We start from the raw sequence: 17,978 nt of genomic DNA, 5'->3' as shown, positions 1-17,978 counted from the left end.
GACGATTCAACATTTGCCCCTTCTTTTATCAAGTATCAGCACACCCTGGATTTTCCTTTGAACGTGGGTGGTTTTATTACTTTCTCAGTACAGACATAACATTTCAGTCAAAGCCCATGATTTCAAGACAAAATAAGTTCATTCGTTCATGTACTGTGTAGCCTGTTCTGTGTCAGTTACCAGCTAGGTACTCAGAACTACAAAGATGAATAAGCCTCAGCCCCTGCCCTAGAGATAATTGGATAATAATTGGTTTTGGAGAACGGTTTACCTGAATATTCTCTGTATACTGGCAGTGTCCTTTGCACCACTTCTAGATTTAATTTCATTCTTGTTGGCTGCACCTTCTTAGTAAATCGTTGAGCTTTGTGACCTTGTTTAGCTCCCTCTGAAACTCAGTCAACTTTGGCCCCCAGGATTCTGCATACTTAAACTGATCTGCCTGTGTATCACTCAGAGTATTGATAAAAACCAAGGAAGATAATCAAATGCTCCTCTGGGTTGCTGCAGGTGGTTTTTCAGGTTCTGATAGGACTGATGGAGTTAACCTGCTCCTTGCTCTCATCCCTCTCTCTCTCTCCCTTTACTGTCAACAATAAAATCACTTGCCATATAGTTTGTTTGGGGTTAAGGATATGGACTTCAGCTATGGGATGGTTTTGTGTTTGAATATAAACTGTTCTTTGAGGTAACAGAGCCCATATCCTAGTTGAATGCTTTTGAGCTCACCTACTAGGTAGGGCTCCTTGGACCTGTTCAAATTTACACTTTCTAGTGGGAGAGCACACGATTTGGGTTCTGGGTCTTGAGGTTTTCTTGTTTGTATTAAATTGCTCTCTGTGCTGATATTCATCTGATTCTAGAGCACTGTGTGATCTGCTGTAAAGTGCTTATAGCTACAATTAGGGCTTGGCTTTCTCCCCAGGACCCTTACCAAGGCACCATCATCCTGGCCACTGTCAAAGGTGATGTGCATGACATTGGCAAGAACATCGTTGGAGTAGTCCTTGGCTGTAACAACTTCAGGTACCTTAAGACCTCAGTTCACATCTTTCAAGCCGCCCCCCCCACTTTTTTAATCTAAAAAGGAAAGCATTAATAGGATAATTGTTTATTGAATAGCAGGAATAGGATGTTGAGGCTATTTTTTATTTCCTCTTTTGTTTATCTGTGCTTCCAAATTTTCATAGTGAACGTACTTTTTCAAATGAAATGACTCAGCAATTATTTATCTACCATGTGTTCTTTCAGGACAAAAAATAAAATAAAACCTATTTTATAAAACTCAGGTAAGGTTAAAACAGCCAAGAGCCTTCTTGGTACTTGACCTTGATTGGGACAGAAACTCTAATGGCTGGAATGTTAGGATCTTACCATGACCAGTGTCGTTTATCATCTTTCGTTTTTCCTCTTAGTAGACTCTCAGATTTGGGGGCTGAGATCTTATGAGACCCTGGCTAAACAAGCTGTATAGGAAGGCTCTATCTGTACAATTCTCTCTTTACTTTGATTAGAAGGACCATGAGTGTGTCCTGGTGGTGATGAAGCTCATTTTTGGAATGATGTACATACAAGTAAAATCTCTCTTTGCTGTATCTCATTATAGTGCGTAAATAAGCATAACAAAATCATTTCCATGTAAGACCTGGTGACCTACAATAGTATGTGTATCCTTTGCTCAGATTTCACTATATTCTTTATAATGAAATTCCTAATATAACTAAAGCCTTCTCTGATCCATGCCCTTCCTAGTCATTTTTAGTCATGGACTTCTATTTTCTTTCTAGAGAAGGGAGGCTTGACGAGGCCTATAGCTGTGCCCTTTACGGTTCTCTTCTGCTGTCAAGAAACAGTTACCCCTTAAGCCCCCTCCCTACTGTCAACATTTTACTCCTTCTCTGCCTTTGCCGCTGATTGAACTAAGAGCCATTCAGCAAGGCTGGAAATGGAGGAGCTTTGTCAGAATAACACTGTTTCCTTTGTTTAAAAGCACTTCTATCTTCCTGCTCACTCACTGTAAAAGAGACTTAGATATCTAGAAATGAGTAATACTGTCTCTAGCAATGTATTTATTATTTTTTTTAATTATAAAAAAATGTTAATCGGAGGTACAGTGAAAGTTGTTATAATGGGATATTACTTATGTAATAAGTATTTGGATACGGTGTTTTCTTAAAATCTGCATGGCATTTCTACAATTGCATTCATCATAATTAGTTAAAATTCAGTTCAGTTTAGTTTAATAAGTGTTTATAGATCATCTACTACATGTGAGGCATTTTACTAGCATACGTGATTCAGTCTCCTTTTCTGTTTCAACAAGTTTACAGTTCATAGTACTAAATAGCCAGGTACACATCCAGCTGTGATGATGGAACAAGAACTGTCAAAGAAGACTCTAGGCAAACTTTCCAAAAGCAATTCTTGCAATATCATTGAAGTGATTTTTTTTCATTATTTATTTTGGTTAATGGATAATTAGCTGAGAAGATCATACTAGGAAGGTTTTTCTTCCCAATAAGGACATTTTAGAGTACAGGAAGAATCGTGACTTTTCTCCAGGGTGCTACTGGAAGTGAATGTTAACAGTTGTGAAAGACTGCTTATTAAACTTCAGGCTTTTCTCCAGCACATCTAGTTCCCTGTCTTGCGCATTGAGGGATTGCTTATTTTTGCTAATACATCTAACTACAGAAACATCTGATGAAACTCTAATTTCTTTTTACAAGAGCATAAGTGGATGCACAAACCTCTCAGAGTCAAACAGCCCTTTGGCTTGTGTCTTATAATACATAGACAGAATTAGTGAATTTAATTTCATGGTGTAGGCTAGTGACAAGTGCCCCTGGGAACCCACCTTATGTAGTAATACATATTAATACTTCTGCTGAGCAACAGTTGTGGGCTGCTGTGCCTGGGTGGATCATCCAGCTAGTGAGTGAGTCTAACAAACCACCTGGTATCAAATACAAATACAAATCTTTTGTTTCCAGCTCTTTGTCATTGATGCAGTAAATCTAATGAAATAATACGAACGTTTTTTTCTTTGTGGAGAAAAAAGTAAGGACTAAAAGTGACTATTTTGGCTAAACCAAAAGCAATGTTTTTTTGGGGGAAGTTGACAGGATGCAATAGAATTTGAACATTTGAACAGATCTAGGGATATACCCACCGAGAGTCTTGTAATAACCTAACATTGGCCTAGCACTTCATAATTTATGCAGTGCTTTTACATAACTGACTCTCCCCCTCCTCTTCCTCCTTCTCCATCTCCTTCTTTTCCTTCTTCTCCTTCTCCTCCACCACCTCCTCCTCCTTTTACTTTTCTTTGATCTTTTCTTTTACCCATCCATTTCATGGTTTTGATCCTGCTCTGCCTGCCTTGGGAACCTTATTGTATTTTTCATTGTATAGATCAGAAAACTGAGGCTTAGAGAAGTCATGTGACTTCTTTATGCTCACACAGCTAGAAAGTAGAAAGCCATACTTGGGGTTTCTGCTTCCAAAAGCCAGGCTCCGTGCTATGCCAGTTTACCTTCAACAACTGATTTGCAAACAACTTTAACTTTACTGTCTGATATTGTGCTAGTAAATTCTCCTTAAACATTTAAAAAGTAACTTTGTCAGTTTTGCATAATATGTAGTACAGAAATAATTCAGAGTATTTAAAAATATTTTTTTCAGGTATTTGATTACATGAAAGTTGACTTAGATATAACCTCTAATAATGATATAAAAATAAACATGTGCTTTACCCATTTAATAGATAATGTACTGTTTGTATAAGAAAAGTGATATCAACAAATTTTAAAATTGTATATAATATACATCTAGTGCTTTAAAAAAATGTGCATCTTATGGGAAGGACAGTGAGGCATAATTATATTTTAACAGGTGGCTCTTAATTCTATCTAGTAGAAATAAAATTTCTATCTAGTAGAAATAAAAATTAATATATGACTAAGGAGGAAAACAACTATAAACTGTATAAAAGAGACACAGTTTCCCAGTGCCGCCTGATAATACAAGCGGACGCAGAACACACAGCGAATGGACACAGCACACAACAGGGGGAAGAGGAGAGAAATAAATAAAATAAATCTTTAAAAAAAACAAAAAGAACACACAGCGAATGGACACAGAGCAGACAATGGGGGGAAGGGGAGAGAAATAAATAAATCTTTAAAAATATATATATACATATAACATTGAAAAACAGCTTTGAAACATGCCTTTTTGTCTTGATTTAAAAGCATTATGCTACTTTGCTTTAATTATTTGCAACAGCCTATACTAAGTCATTGTTCAACAATAAATCCAGTTACCAAACTTTATTCAGTATGTTAAAAATTTAAAAAGTGTGGTACCATCTCACTCCTGTTAAAACCTGCAGTGTTTGTTTTTGACTCTGTCAGTGCTAACAAAGCTGAATATAGTTACCACCGATTTGAAATTGTCTTACTTTTTACTCAGGATTCCAGGTGTTAAAACATCCAATGGTATAAAAATGCATATAATGAGGTGCAAGTCTCTTTCTTGCCCCTGGCAGTCTAGCACCTGCTTTTACCAGCTGATATTATGATTTTTTAGTAGTTCTTAAGCATTGATTTTTTTTAATTTAAAAAAGTTTAATTAAATTCCTTAATTTTAAGAATTGTTGACATCATGAAATAATTGAAAATGCATACTCTAATTTGTTAAACATCTTGGAAACAAAAACATAAAATTCTATGAAAAATGACTGCCATTATGAATACTCTTTAAATCTAAAACAGAAGAGTAGTATATAAAATGTTTTTCAGGACATAATTCTTATTCTTTTCTCTGAGTTTCAGTAAGCCCTGCCTTCCATGAGTTGAAATTCCTTTGGCATTATTCTGTTTTCTCAGAATGTGTTCTAGGCTTTCTCTGCCCCAAATTCCCACCTTCCTTCTTGTGTTTACTCACCCAGAATCAGCTTTTCTTTTGAGTCTCATCTGCATATATCTTTTGATAGATTGCTCTCTGATTCATTCTTCTTCCTTCCTTGCCCTAAGTTGAGACCAAATTTCTCTGTCGTTAGTGTTTCACATGCAGAAACTGACTTCTTCCTGCTTATTCTTCTCAGTGGCGTCTATGTACTGTATTGTCAATAGATACTTACTGAGTGGACTTCCCCAGCAGTCTTACTGACCTAATTGCCAGGAGAATGTGTTTTGTGTCAGATCCTGGTACCCCCTCTGCTGCTAATCAGCTTGGTGGCTAGACAAGCTGCTTGACTTCTCTAGGCCCTTCCTCAATGAAATGGAGCCCATAGTTGTACTTTCATCAGGCGGTTGCTCTGAGGGTTACATGAGATTACTTGAGCTTGGCATAGGGCGTGCATGTGGTAAGTGCCTAATAAATGATAGTTGCAGTTGTGGTGTTTGATATTTAGTGTAAGCATTTCCATGTGATTCCAGTTTATAATAGAGTAGAAGTTATTGGCTGAACTAAAAATGGTCATTTTAACTTTGCTTCTAATGCGTTCTCCATCATTTTCTCACGTCTCTTTTCTCTGCCTTAGAGTTATTGATTTAGGAGTCATGACCCCCTGTGATAAGATACTGAAAGCTGCTCTTGACCACAAAGCAGGTACTGTACAGCTGTACTTCTGGGTATTCCACTAAATGTCATTTTCCCCAAGAGTCTGTCTGTCCGTGAATAGTAATGCCCCAGCCCACCTGGGCTCTGTGGGACGTTCAGTCAGTCAAGTGCCAGCTCTTACATGGGGTCTATGTTTATTGCCATTTATAATGAGGGCTGAGAGAAGTGGTTAAGTGGAACTCCTTTATAGCTCTGGAGATGGGGAATGCAGACAGGCATGTTACAAGAGAACAGTGAGTGTTTATTAGATTTTTTTCTGTGCATAGTCATTTTTGTTTCTTTGGGCATTGTGACATGTTCAGATGCGAATGGCTTCCCCAAACTGTGACAATTACATTATTGCAACTCTAAGTTACAAGTCATATTTACTTCCAAGGCAAAAATCAAATTGAAATCCTCTGGTCAGAAAAGATATCTCTGAATTAGAAATTGGAAATTTACGTTAGATCTTTTGATATTAATTACAAAGTTAAAAAAAATAGTTCTTCTCTTCTCTCATCCTCCTCACTCTTTTTTCTTTTCTTTCTTTTTGAAAATAATAGATATAATTGGCCTGTCAGGACTCATCACTCCTTCCCTAGATGAAATGATTTTTGTGGCCAAGGAAATGGAGAGATTAGCTATAAAGATTCCACTGTTGATTGGAGGTGCAACCACTTCCAGGTAAGTTATACTAATGAACTTTGTGCTTTATTTTAAATTTTCTTAAATACCAGTGTTTAAAAACACTGATAAAAGCAGTTTTCCTTGTCTTAGGCTTACTACATTGATTCCTTATATAAAACCTACAAACTTTGCAATCTTCAATTGGACAAGAGCCAGAATACTTTCGGAGCATGCTATATAATCAACTCCTCAGTGATTCACTCACCCCTTGCCCTTTTTTAAATTCCTTTCATGGCAGTGATCTTTTCCTTAATCCTCTCATTTTCCCTCTGGTTCCTGAGATTTCTAATGAACATTTAACTCTCTAGTTAGGTGTGTATCTTTTTTTAAGGAGGTACTGGGGATTGAACCCAGGACCTCACACATGATAAGCACACACTCAACCACTACCTGCACCCATTCCATTCTTAAATCTTTTGAAATCAAACTGGGTTAGTTCGTTTTTGAATGAAGACTCTGCTTGAACTTTTGCCTTCTCTCTATCTTGAAGCAGGTGTCTGATTGAAAAACTGGAATTTCTGTTGGAGAAACTCAGACCCTATAATTGTTTTGAGACAGAAAGCCAACCTAGCTGCAATGAACTGAAAGTTCAGTTTGGGAAGGTTTTTTAAAAGGACAGCTTATGGGGATCAAAGATATAAAGTGTGTGTGGGGGGGTTCAAGTTTGGTCATGTGATCATTGTTCAGCTTGTCATTCCTGGGGTCATGATCATGGTGCTCTTGGTGGGAGATATGCTACTTATGGGTATTAGACTTTTTATAGCACATTTCCTTATGCAACACCTAGTTGGCTTGGACTCCAAGCTGGAGCAGTGGTTCCACAAGCATGCAGTTTATTTTTCTGATGCAAAAATACAACAAAAGTCTGATGAGAGGTATTCCAGGGTTCTTTAAGCCGTTTATAATCTGAATGGATCATTTTCACAAATAGCCACAGTGTTATATATCATTTATTAAGCTGTTCCTCATATTTGAAGAACTTAGCAGTTTAACTATTGTTGCTCATATTAGAAAACTAGGTTTGTTTTTTTCGTGAAGGACTTAACCACTGGGATAAACAATTTAAAAACCCTACCCCTTCGTAGTCACCTCTCAATCTCTCTGTCCTTCCTCATCATACGTAACTGCTAATCTATTTGTCTCTATAATTTATTTGTATAAAATAAATAAATTTTAAATTAATTTACATATTGTTTGAAATCAAACAATATGTAGTAATTTTTGTCCAGCTTCTTTCACTTAGCATACTTCCTTATTTATTTATTTTTTTACCATTTATGGAAGATTTTTGATATATTAGTATACACTAAAGTCCATAGTTTGCTTGTATTGGATTAGCTGAAGTAAAGAGAATGTAAGGGAATCTCTGGGCTATTGTCAGAATAAAAGGCCTTTAAAAATCAAGGTTGTAAAATAAAATGAATAAATATTTAAATGAGCAGATGTAATGAAATACCTTGAGTTATTGTTAAGTGTGGTGCTAGTTTCAAAATAAGAATGATTTTATTTCGTAGGGCACTAAAAAATTCAAGTTCAGGAAACTATACATTGCTACTTGGACAAATTGGAACTTTACCAAATAGCCCATTCTATTATATCTCTTAAGTAAAATCCATCAGATTAAAGAGGATGTTTTAAGTTTAAAACAATTCAGAACAAGAGTTGTCTGAGCAGTGTTACTAGGCTTTCAAGGTACATCATTGGAAAAATTAGCCTTAAATGACTCTTACCACTTAAAATCTGATCTATCAAGTGTCTTTGAGATCCATCTTGTTGCAATACTTTTTTTTTTCCCCATTGTGGGGTAATATTCCATTTTATAATATATTGTGACCTATTTATCAATTCTACTGTTAGTAAAATATTTTTCCACTATGGGGACTATCACGAAGAGTATGGCATACAAACATTCTTATATATGAGTTTAGTGTACGTATGTATGCATTTCTGCCCTGAAGCAAATTTTCATTATATATTGCCAGGCAATTTTGCAAAGTGATTGTATAAGTTTATAATCCCACCGGCAATTATGAGAGTTTCAGTTATTTTATATCCTCTTCAATTTTATACATTTTAGTGGGTATGTAGCAGTATCTTGATATGACTCTGATTTCCATTTCTCTTCTAACTAATGATGTTGAGCATCTTTTTGTATATGTATTGGTTAGTTAGATATGCTTTTCAAGTATATTTTTTAAATTGGGCATTCCGCCTTTTTCTTTGTAGGTATTCTTTATTAATATTGTATATGAATCCTTTATCAGAAATGTATTGCAAATAGACTCTTCCAGTGTAGCTTGCCTTTTCACTGTCTTAGTGGCTATCCAAAGACACTACTTAATTAAATTCAAGTTAATTTTTTATGTTTTTGAACTTAGTTTTAAAAAATTAAACTTAATTTTTATGATGTCTGACTTATCAATTTCTTCCTTTAATGCTTAGTGCTTTTTGTGTCTATATAAGATAGCCATCTACTCAGGGGCAGCCAGCTTTGCTAGAACACATTCAAGACTGTGAATTTCTCAGACACCCTCTGAGAGCCCTTATTTTATTACCTTTCATGGATCTTTTGAAGGCCTCATTCTTAGACCAGTTCTCTTTTCCTAACTGTGTTTGAGCAAATGATGATTCTGAACTTTCAAGTTTTCGTAACAGCATGTATCTGAGGGGCTAGAACTTTGTGGTCTTGCCAGACATCAGTGCCCTGCAGCAGTAGCACGACAGAACTTTAAAACTATGACCCCCAGACATAAATATGAGGTTAAGGCTGTCCAGTGGGTAGCTTCTTAGAGCACTTAGATAGGTTTTACAGATTTGTAGTCAAATGTGAGTGGAAAATGTGCTTGGAGAATCTCTTCTTAATCTGTTGCTGTAAGAGAATAGAAAACTGAATGTCATTCTAAAAAAATCCATATTATTCTGTATTGAGTAATATTCTATCTATAATATAGATGGGTTTGGTATCATAAGCTAGAAATGTTAGCTAGTTAACCACCACAGAGAGGGCCTTACAGAACTTCTCAAAGGTCTAAGATCTAGCAGTATGCTCTCAATTTTTAACTAGTTTATAGCCAATAACGACAAAAAGCTTTTCCATTATTTTTTTATCTACTTTTGAGAATTCAACTGAAAGTCGCATTACTCAAACCCTCGAGGTAATCGAGGTGGTTTTTTGTTGTAAATTCTGGAAAGCAGGTGTTGAATAACTTAACTGGTTTTATTTTCCTCTTTACATTGACCACTGGGAAGCTTACAGTTTAGGCCTGTATATAGGACTTAATGGAATGAATTTTATATGCTAATCTCACTCCTTATTTCATTTTAATTTTCTCCTCTTTATTTTCCCTTTCACCTATTTTTCTCGCAAAATTTAAGTTATTTGGTTATGCTGTACTTATATAAAATTGCCTTCCATCATTTCTGGAATAAGGGCTGATATGAAATAAATGCTTGGAGTACCTGCTCTTTTCCACAGTGTATAAAAAGATCTGTTTTTTCTTTTGAGCTTAACACTATCATGCCCATTTGGCAAGTATGAGAAGTGACTTATTAAATCCTAAATGGTGAGTGGCTTCGCAGAGGCAGCATCTGAGGTTCAGCCCCGGATTCTAGGCCTCTGCTCTTGGCATGTAGGAAGGTGAGGAGAGTTTCACTGTTTTGCATCTTTTCATACTGCAGAATGGAGTCTTCTTCCAGCTAAAGAAACTTGCAATAAGAAAGAAAATGAACTCAGTATCAAATTAACTGATAAGGAACCAGAAACACATTCAGTGCTCAAATCCATGCCTCTGCTCATCTAACTTTAATTTTTATGTTGCAAAAACAGCACTTTGCATTTATTTGTTTTTTAACAGTAGACTCCAACAACTTCTTCTCAAGTGCCCTTGCCCTAAAGACTATCAAGGAGAAAATGGCTAGAATTTCCCTAAGATTCCTGTTGAATGCTTAATAAAAATTAATTGCATTGGTTTCAAAATTTTCAATTATACTGGCTCTCTTTAAGAGAAAAATCATCTAAGCCACTGCAGGCTTAAAATAATGTTTCCTTGAGTAGTGCCATGAAGAATACATATTGAGGTATATTCCTGCACTGGAAGAAGAGAAAGCAAGCTTAGTGTGACTCAATGTTCTATTTTGAAATCGGGTGCAGCTTCTATTTTATAACCTTTCCTACTTTTTTGAAGCCCCTCCCCTTGCAGAAAACCCAGGAGATCTTCAAATCTCTGTTCCTGCGTACATAGTGGCACAAAAAAGGTCCTCAGGAGGCCGTGGAGGTCCCTAGGCTGCTCCAGGGCCTTGGTCTGGCTCCCTCTGCCCCTGCACTCCAGCCTCCCAGCCCAAATCTGCCTCCTGCACCAATTCACTTGGGCCTGAACTTTGGCTTTAGAGCTCTGTTCTTGTAATGTAAGGTTTAATCCTCTGCTTCCTGCTTACGTATGGAGGAAATCTTGGAAAGAGGGAATAGGTTAACTGTTATTGGTCATGTCTGTCTCATGGATGAGTTTTTAGAGCCTTCCATAAGCAGCCTATTAAAAGCACGCTTACATTTATTATTCCTTTTTTTTTTTTCCTAAGCATGATTCTTTTATTTCCCCAACATTTGATAAGGAGATATGAGTGCAGTGCCTTCAAATCAAACATCATACATGAGTGACTTATGGAATTAGAATATCAGAGCCAATGAACATCCTTTAATAGCCTTGGTTTTACAAAAATTACTTCATTAATACATGCATATTAGAACATGTCAAACAATTCAGAGGACTGTAAAGTAAAATTTAGTCTTTTTGTTCTCACCTTCAGTCTTGTCTGTAACCCCCATATAACCAGTGTTGGCACTTCGATGTATATCACTCTGTATTTTTTTCTAGATGTACAGAAACTTACTATGTGGTGGTTGATTGGGATAGGTTGAAGGTGATGGTATTGGAATTGTATTAAACACATTGTTCTGCTACTTTTTTTCCTCAAATATACATTCTGGCCATCTTTCCAAATAAAAATACATTTTAACTGAGGGGAAAGAAGGTGAGGGTACCTAACCTAGGGAAGAGTGCTGCTGCTTCGAGGGAGAGAGAAGGAGAGAAGACTGGAAAGCACTGTACCAGTATTGTGAGAACTACTGCTTGCCACCCTTCCCAAAGGAATTATGGCAAAGTCCACACTTCCTGTCCTATCTCCAGGGCCTTGGTGTAACTACTGTAAGGAGGGCATATTCAGTTTTCAATTCTCACTTTAATTTGTTAGGTTCTATAATGAATTGGCAGGTATGGAGCCTACACTATTGCTACAAACATTGAGTAATCAGAGGGCAATTTGTTTTGCACTTTAGTTAATTAGGTAATTTTAAGGATTAAAGGGTGTTTCTTCTTCAGTACTGTCATTTTCAAGTTTGGCAATAGAAATTTGGGACTGAGCCATTCTCAGCAAAAACATGGTTTTGTTGCCTCTGCCTCTCTCTTGTTTTGTACTGGGTTTTGGGTCTTGGGTTCCTAACTAAAAGTATAGGGTGAAATTGGGGCCAACAAGTGTTGGTATCTGCCATGAATAGGGAAGCAGCAGTGAAAGAGCCGGGTCCTGTGCCGGCACTGTCTCCTCTGCTGGTCCTGATTCTGCAGCGCTGGCTGGTGGCCCTGTCTGTCATTTGGAGGAAGAAACTCAAGTCGACCTTCATGACAGCAAAGTATAATGGCCTGGGACTGGTCACTGCCTCCACTGGTTCAGACAGGCTGCTGGTGGGCGTGAGGCCTTGGGGCTGGTGCCCGGCTGGCAGAAGGCTGGGGGCAAGGTCCTTCCCATTTTGTCCCAGAGTTCTCTGGAGCATGGGCCAAGCAGTTCATGTCTTTTCATCTTGGTTTCCCCATCTTAAAAAAGACTGGGACAAAAGTCATTCTTGTTTTACAAGGGAAATTTGAAGTTCATTATATATAAGTACCTTGAAATCTTTCTCTGGAAAGCACTGTAGAAACACATTATCTCTAATGGTTCTGAACAAGAGTTGTGTAGGAACTGTCAGTGCTGATGGATATGTTTTTCTTCCTGACCCCCTCTTTTCAGAACCCACACAGCAGTTAAAATAGCTCCAAGATACAGTGCCCCTGTAATCCATGTCCTGGATGCATCGAAGAGTGTGGTAGTGGTAAGTATGATTTTATTTCAGATATATTGATTTTTGCCTGATTTTATTTCAGATATATTGAAAAGAGAGAACAAAGAGAACACTTGGAATTCAAGGTGTTGTTGAAGAGTTTTGATTTTTTTTTTTTTGTCCAATTAATTTTTTAAAAAATGTAGAACAGCAACCCAAGCCTTACGATAATAATGCTACTGCAGTGGAGATGCAGATAACTCTTCCACGCTTTCCAGTGCCATTTACTGAATTAGGCAGCCGGACGTGCTGGTCTGAATAACAGAGGAGTGGTAACAAAAGAAACACCTTGGCCACTGGCATCAATCCAGAGAGAGAGAGATTTCAGCTATTTGCAAATATAAATACACACTTGCTTGACTCTGCTGTCAGAGTGAAAAGAAAATAGAATTTTTAAAATGACCTATTTCCAAATAGAAAAAAACACTTAACCTGGGAATGGGCCAATTGACCCTACCCAAAGACAGAAAACATTCACTAGACATTCAACCCCAGAATAATAGATTCTTTTCTCAGTCTGCATAATAAACAACTTCCCCAACTGTCTCTCCCTGCTTTTTTCCTTCAGCAAGTTCTAATTCTTAACGCCTGCCTGTCCTGTCTTCTTACATGCTTCGTTATTTTCACTGAATAATGGAGTGTAATACCTGAAGGGAATCTAAGAGACCATGTGGTTCAGTGGTTTTCAAGTTTGTTTTGACCACAGAAACTGGTTTTCCAGTGAAATCTTAGCTGGAAGTTTGCTCTGGTACAAATAAAAAGCAGAGCAGTCCCTGCCATCCTGTGCCCCACTCCTGGCTCTCATCAGAAGAGCTTAAGTTGGAAACCTCTGATTTTACAGGTGAGGAGACTTATCGAGGGGCCCTGGTGATAGTGAACCTACCAGATGGTATGGTACAGCCTGGAATAAGGTGGATAACATTTCCTGAACTATCTTCCAAATGAATTCTTTCAGATCAGTGAATTTGTTTATATAGAAGCTACACAGTAATTGCTAATGTTTATTGAACATTTACTATGTGCCAGGCACTGTATCAAGTGCTTTACCTGGATTATTTATGTCAACCTTCAGAATAACCTCATAAAGTAGATACTTATATTATTGCCTTCTTGGGGATGAGGAAACAGGACTGGAGAGGCTGGTAACTCTCCTAAGCCACACACCCTTCAAGTAGGAGGTGTGGGATTCAGATGCAGGGAGTCTTCTCTATGCTGCATTAAACTTGCTCCCATTCGTATTTAGCATATTCTCTTCTGTTTAAAAGGATAAAATTAAATCAGGCTCAAATCATAAAATGTCAATTTTATGTTTGCCATTGATGGAAACGAATGTGCAAATAAGCTAGGAGCTTAGATCAGATCTGTGGTTGAGTAGCCAACGGGCAACTCTTTTAAGGCTTGTTGCCATTTTTAAATGCTGATGAGGGGCCCTGAACATTTTGCATTTGGAGGCCAGGCTGCTGGCCCTGATTCAGCTCACGGTGGTCACAGCTCTCCTGCAGGTAGAACACACATTTCCCTGGAAAGAAATTGGGCCCTTGATGCCTCTTTTGCAGGGCAGGTTCCTTCAGTGTCTTCAAGACTTGAAGGAGTGTAGGTCCTGCTGGCAGCTGGGCAGGGGGTGAGGCCCTAGTGTCGTGCTGAGCACAAGGTGGTCCAGCCTAGCCGCCAACGCTGCTTGGCGCTTTTCATAGACAAATGATCGCCTTCTGAAATTGCTCGTACTTGTGTCAGATGGTAAATCATTTGGGCAGTTTCTAGAGACACTTTGCAGGAGTGAATGGTATAACTTACTGAAGTTGGTTGTTGGTTGGTTGTGTTTTGATCTGACTGAAGTGAACATGGAACAGGACCATGCTTTAGCTAACTGTCTAATAGTTTTTAAAGATTCTGAAGTGTAAGCAACTACTTAATGGTTGGAGAGTTAGACCTGCAGATGCCCTGTGCTTTCTTTTCTTCCTTCTTTAATAAAAAATAAGGTGTCCGTTCTTAGTTCTTTTTAAATTGTGTCTTTTTTTCCACTTACTACCTCTTCATTTGCTTCTCACATTATTCTGACTACTCTGATAGCAGGTGAAGGTGTTGCCTTGAAAAAAAAATAAAAGAAAGAAAATAGAAGCTGTGCTATGTCTTGGTGATTGGCATGAACACACATGATGGACTTTGATTATTTTTTCGTGGAAGGACCATGTAGATCAGCCCCTCTCTGGGCCATGAACTTGTTTTCGTCAAGCATTTCAGACTGGGCAGGAATGGTAATTCATTTGAGCGGGCTTGTCCCTATGGCCCTGGGAGGGTGAGGCAGGTGCGTGGAAGGTGCCAGTAAACTGTAGGGGTATGTTGTCCACCTCCTAGTGGACTTGTGTGTTGTTCTTTCCTTAGATTTTAAGGAAACCTGAGTTTTGCTTTCTTAAGAGTTTATAAACTAGCAAAAAGGAACAATGTTTAAAAAAACTTGTAACAATGTTTCCAAGTGGTTACATGTACTCTGGGGATTTCAGCAGGATATGGCACTGTTCTCCTTTGATTCTGCTGGATTCTCTAAGTGAGGATTCCACTAAGGTGGGTTAATGTAAGACTGGGTGGTGTGAACACTTGGGAACCTGTTTTTTATTTTTGGGCCTGCCACAATAACCTTTTCTGATCATATTCCTTAACAAAGTGATTTTATGTTTCACCAACTCATAGGTGATTGAATTGTTACTAGAGATACTCAGAAAAATTCATATAGCTGGTAGGCTCTTCAGCCAGTGTTCATCCAACTTTCTTAATTTCAGATGGTGATAATTAGCTTCCCTGCCTTTTTTGTGTTAGGAAATCCCACTCTAGAATTCAGGGATGAAGCAGTGTGTTGGTTTTTAAACTGATGTGATCAGTAACAGCCATTTATTTTAAATAATTTAATTTTGAGCTTTGATGGTAGTTATTCGTCTACCAATTTGATAATCATAGACATAAACAATATTTAGTTGATCCTAGATTTACAGTTTTTTGAGTAGTTTCAGTGTTTGCATATGATTGATTTCCTTTCTTATTTTAGCAGGTCACATTTTTTTTTTTAAGATTTATTTATTTATTTCTCTCCCCTTCCCCCTCCCCACCCCGGTTGTGTGTTCTCTGTGTCTATTTGGTGCATCTTCTTTGTCTGCTTCTGTTGTCGTCAGCGGCACGGGAATCTGTGTTTCTTTTTGCTGTGCCATCTTGTTGTGTCCGTTCTCTGTGTGTGCGGCGCCATTCCTGGGCAGGCTACACTTTCTTTCGCGCTGGGTGGCTCTCCTTACGGGGCGCACTTCTTGCGCGTGGGGCTCCCCTACGTGGGGGACACCCCTGTGTGGCAGGGCACTCCTTGCGCACATCAGCACTACGCATGGGCCAGCTCCACACGGGTTAAGGAGGCCCAGGGTTTGAACTGCGGGCCTCCCATGTGGCAGACGGACGCCCTAACCACTGGGCTAAGTCCACCGCCAGGTCACATTTCTTTAGCCCCATGGCCTGCTGACCATGGAGGTTAGCCTCATCCCTTCAGTAACTGTTTAGTGAGGACGTACCCTCTACGGGCCAGGCACTGAACTAGGGATATGAAGAGGTTCAAGTGTGGTCCCAGCCCTTCAGAAGCTTATGTTCAAGGGAAGCCTGTGGTGCATGTGATGACAGATGCATGGAATATCCTTGAAACCCTGAAGAGGGGGTACCTAACCCAGTATGTTGGGGATCCCCAAGACCACACTCAGGTTCAGTGATTTGCCAAAAGGATTTACAGAACACAGAAAAACTGTTATATTCACAATTATGGCTTATTAAGCAAAATGATACAAATTGAAATCGGCAAAGGCAAAAGGCACATCAGGTTGAAGTCCAGGAGAGACTGGATGCACGTTTCAGTTGTCCTCGCCCAGTGGCATTGTACAGACAGCAGTAATTCTCGCAGTAACGGTGTGTGACAGCACCCAATGTGGCTGGGGTCCATCACACAGGCTTTGGAGCACCCGTGCGACTGCCCTTAATGACTCTGTCTCCAGCCCTCCAGAGGTCCAGTAGATACAGCCTGGCCCAAGACTCCCCGCCCCCCCCAAGTCATGTTGTTCATATAGACTAACTGGCATGGTCCAGGGCCCCCAAGTACAGAAAGATGTTCTTAATGAGGAGCATCTTCCAGGGGCTTCGAGGCTGTCTCTCCAGAGCAGCCAAGAACCATTCCTTTCTTTGGAATGAGCAGTGTGCAAGGTTTGAACATCCCAAGCCTATTGAGTTGACCCTTTACTGCCTGCCCAGGCAAGAATCAGCAAAGTTGGTAGAGGAAAAGGAAAGGATGTTAGGGATAGTTTCCTCAAGGAGGTGTCATCAGAATTAACCATTATCATACTTTTTCTTTTTTTTACGGGGTACCAGGGATTGAACCTGGGACTTCGTATATGGAAGCAGGCACTCAACCACTGAGCTATACTCACTCCCCTGTTGCACATTTTTAATCTTTGTTGCTGCTCTGTGGTTATTGAATTTTATCTTCATTTTCAGTGTTCTCAGCTACTAGATGAAAATCTAAGAGATGAATACTTTGAGGAAATCATGGAGGAGTATGAAGATATTAGACAGGATCATTACGAGTCTCTCAAGGTATGTGAAAGAAACAGGCCTTTGCTTATTTTGGTAATAAAATGATCCTATAGTCTATATCCTGACTTAATTTGAGGAGGTTAAAGATTTAGGATCATTTTAGAGAAGTCCTATGTTCTAGTTTAAATCAGAGTTCTTTAGTGTCTCAGCTCTAAATAATTTTTGGTTATATTAAAACTAATTTTTTATTTATTCAGCCAGAAACTTAGTGGGTCCCCAGTAGGTGTCAGTGGCTGTGCTAGATACCAGAGTTATGAGAATGAATAAAACATGAGCTCATACCCAGCAGGGAAACAGGACCTAAACAGTGTACCAAAATGATTCCCAGAGGCCTTCTTCTTGAGGAAATAATGGGAAAAAATGAAGGCATTAGACAGGACCGTGGTCAGCTCCTCCCTTGAGCTGCCGGGCACTGACTGTGCAGAAGCAGAAGCGGTGTTTCAGAATCATCCCTCTCCAGATGAGCTTCAGGAATCAGGCAAGGTGGGTCTGATTGCTCCTCAGAAGCCACTGGGATGTTTCTCCCTGGTTATCCTTCTGCCTGTCTTTTCTGGGGCATCTTGGGATTGTTAGGCAAGTGCATCGAGCTAAGAAATCACAAAGGAAACATGCATTTCCGAGATGCTGACTAGCCCAAGACGTTAGGCTCGGCTTTTTTCCCCTCTTCCTAAGTTTGCCCACAGTGGATGGTCTTGGTTCTGCCTCGTGGCTCTCGGAGCATGAGATGCCAATCAGGCTGGGATACCTCCCTGTTGCTCCTCTTACCTCTCCAGCAAGCCTGTGCAGTCAGCCTTATGTTTATAAACAAAGCAACAGGTAACGGCTGTTTAGTGACTCGTTACTGTTTGGTACTGACGTGAAGCCATTTCGGATGGAAAAGGAAAAGCTTTTTACAATAAGGATTTTCATTAATATAAGCATTTGT

General features: G+C 38.9%; 1 protein-coding gene across 3 annotated transcripts in view; it reads left to right on the top strand.

Annotated features, from left to right (window-relative positions):
• The window catches only part of MTR (5-methyltetrahydrofolate-homocysteine methyltransferase), a 104,109-nt gene that overhangs the window by 70,045 nt on the left and 16,086 nt on the right, over positions 1 to 17,978 (top strand). For all 3 annotated transcript variants that reach the window (XM_058309491.1, XM_004473138.5, XM_058309492.2), the window contains exons 22-26: positions 926 to 1,026; positions 5,546 to 5,613; positions 6,168 to 6,288; positions 12,349 to 12,430; positions 16,955 to 17,053. In XM_058309491.1, the coding sequence (XP_058165474.1) occupies positions 926 to 1,026; positions 5,546 to 5,613; positions 6,168 to 6,288; positions 12,349 to 12,430; positions 16,955 to 17,053 (471 nt within the window). The remainder of the gene's footprint in view (positions 1 to 925; positions 1,027 to 5,545; positions 5,614 to 6,167; positions 6,289 to 12,348; positions 12,431 to 16,954; positions 17,054 to 17,978) is intronic.

This window comes from Dasypus novemcinctus, chromosome 13 (genome assembly GCF_030445035.2).
Source record: "Dasypus novemcinctus isolate mDasNov1 chromosome 13, mDasNov1.1.hap2, whole genome shotgun sequence".
Taxonomy (NCBI): Eukaryota; Metazoa; Chordata; class Mammalia; order Cingulata; family Dasypodidae; genus Dasypus; species Dasypus novemcinctus.
This window is presented reverse-complemented; position numbering and strand designations above follow the sequence as displayed.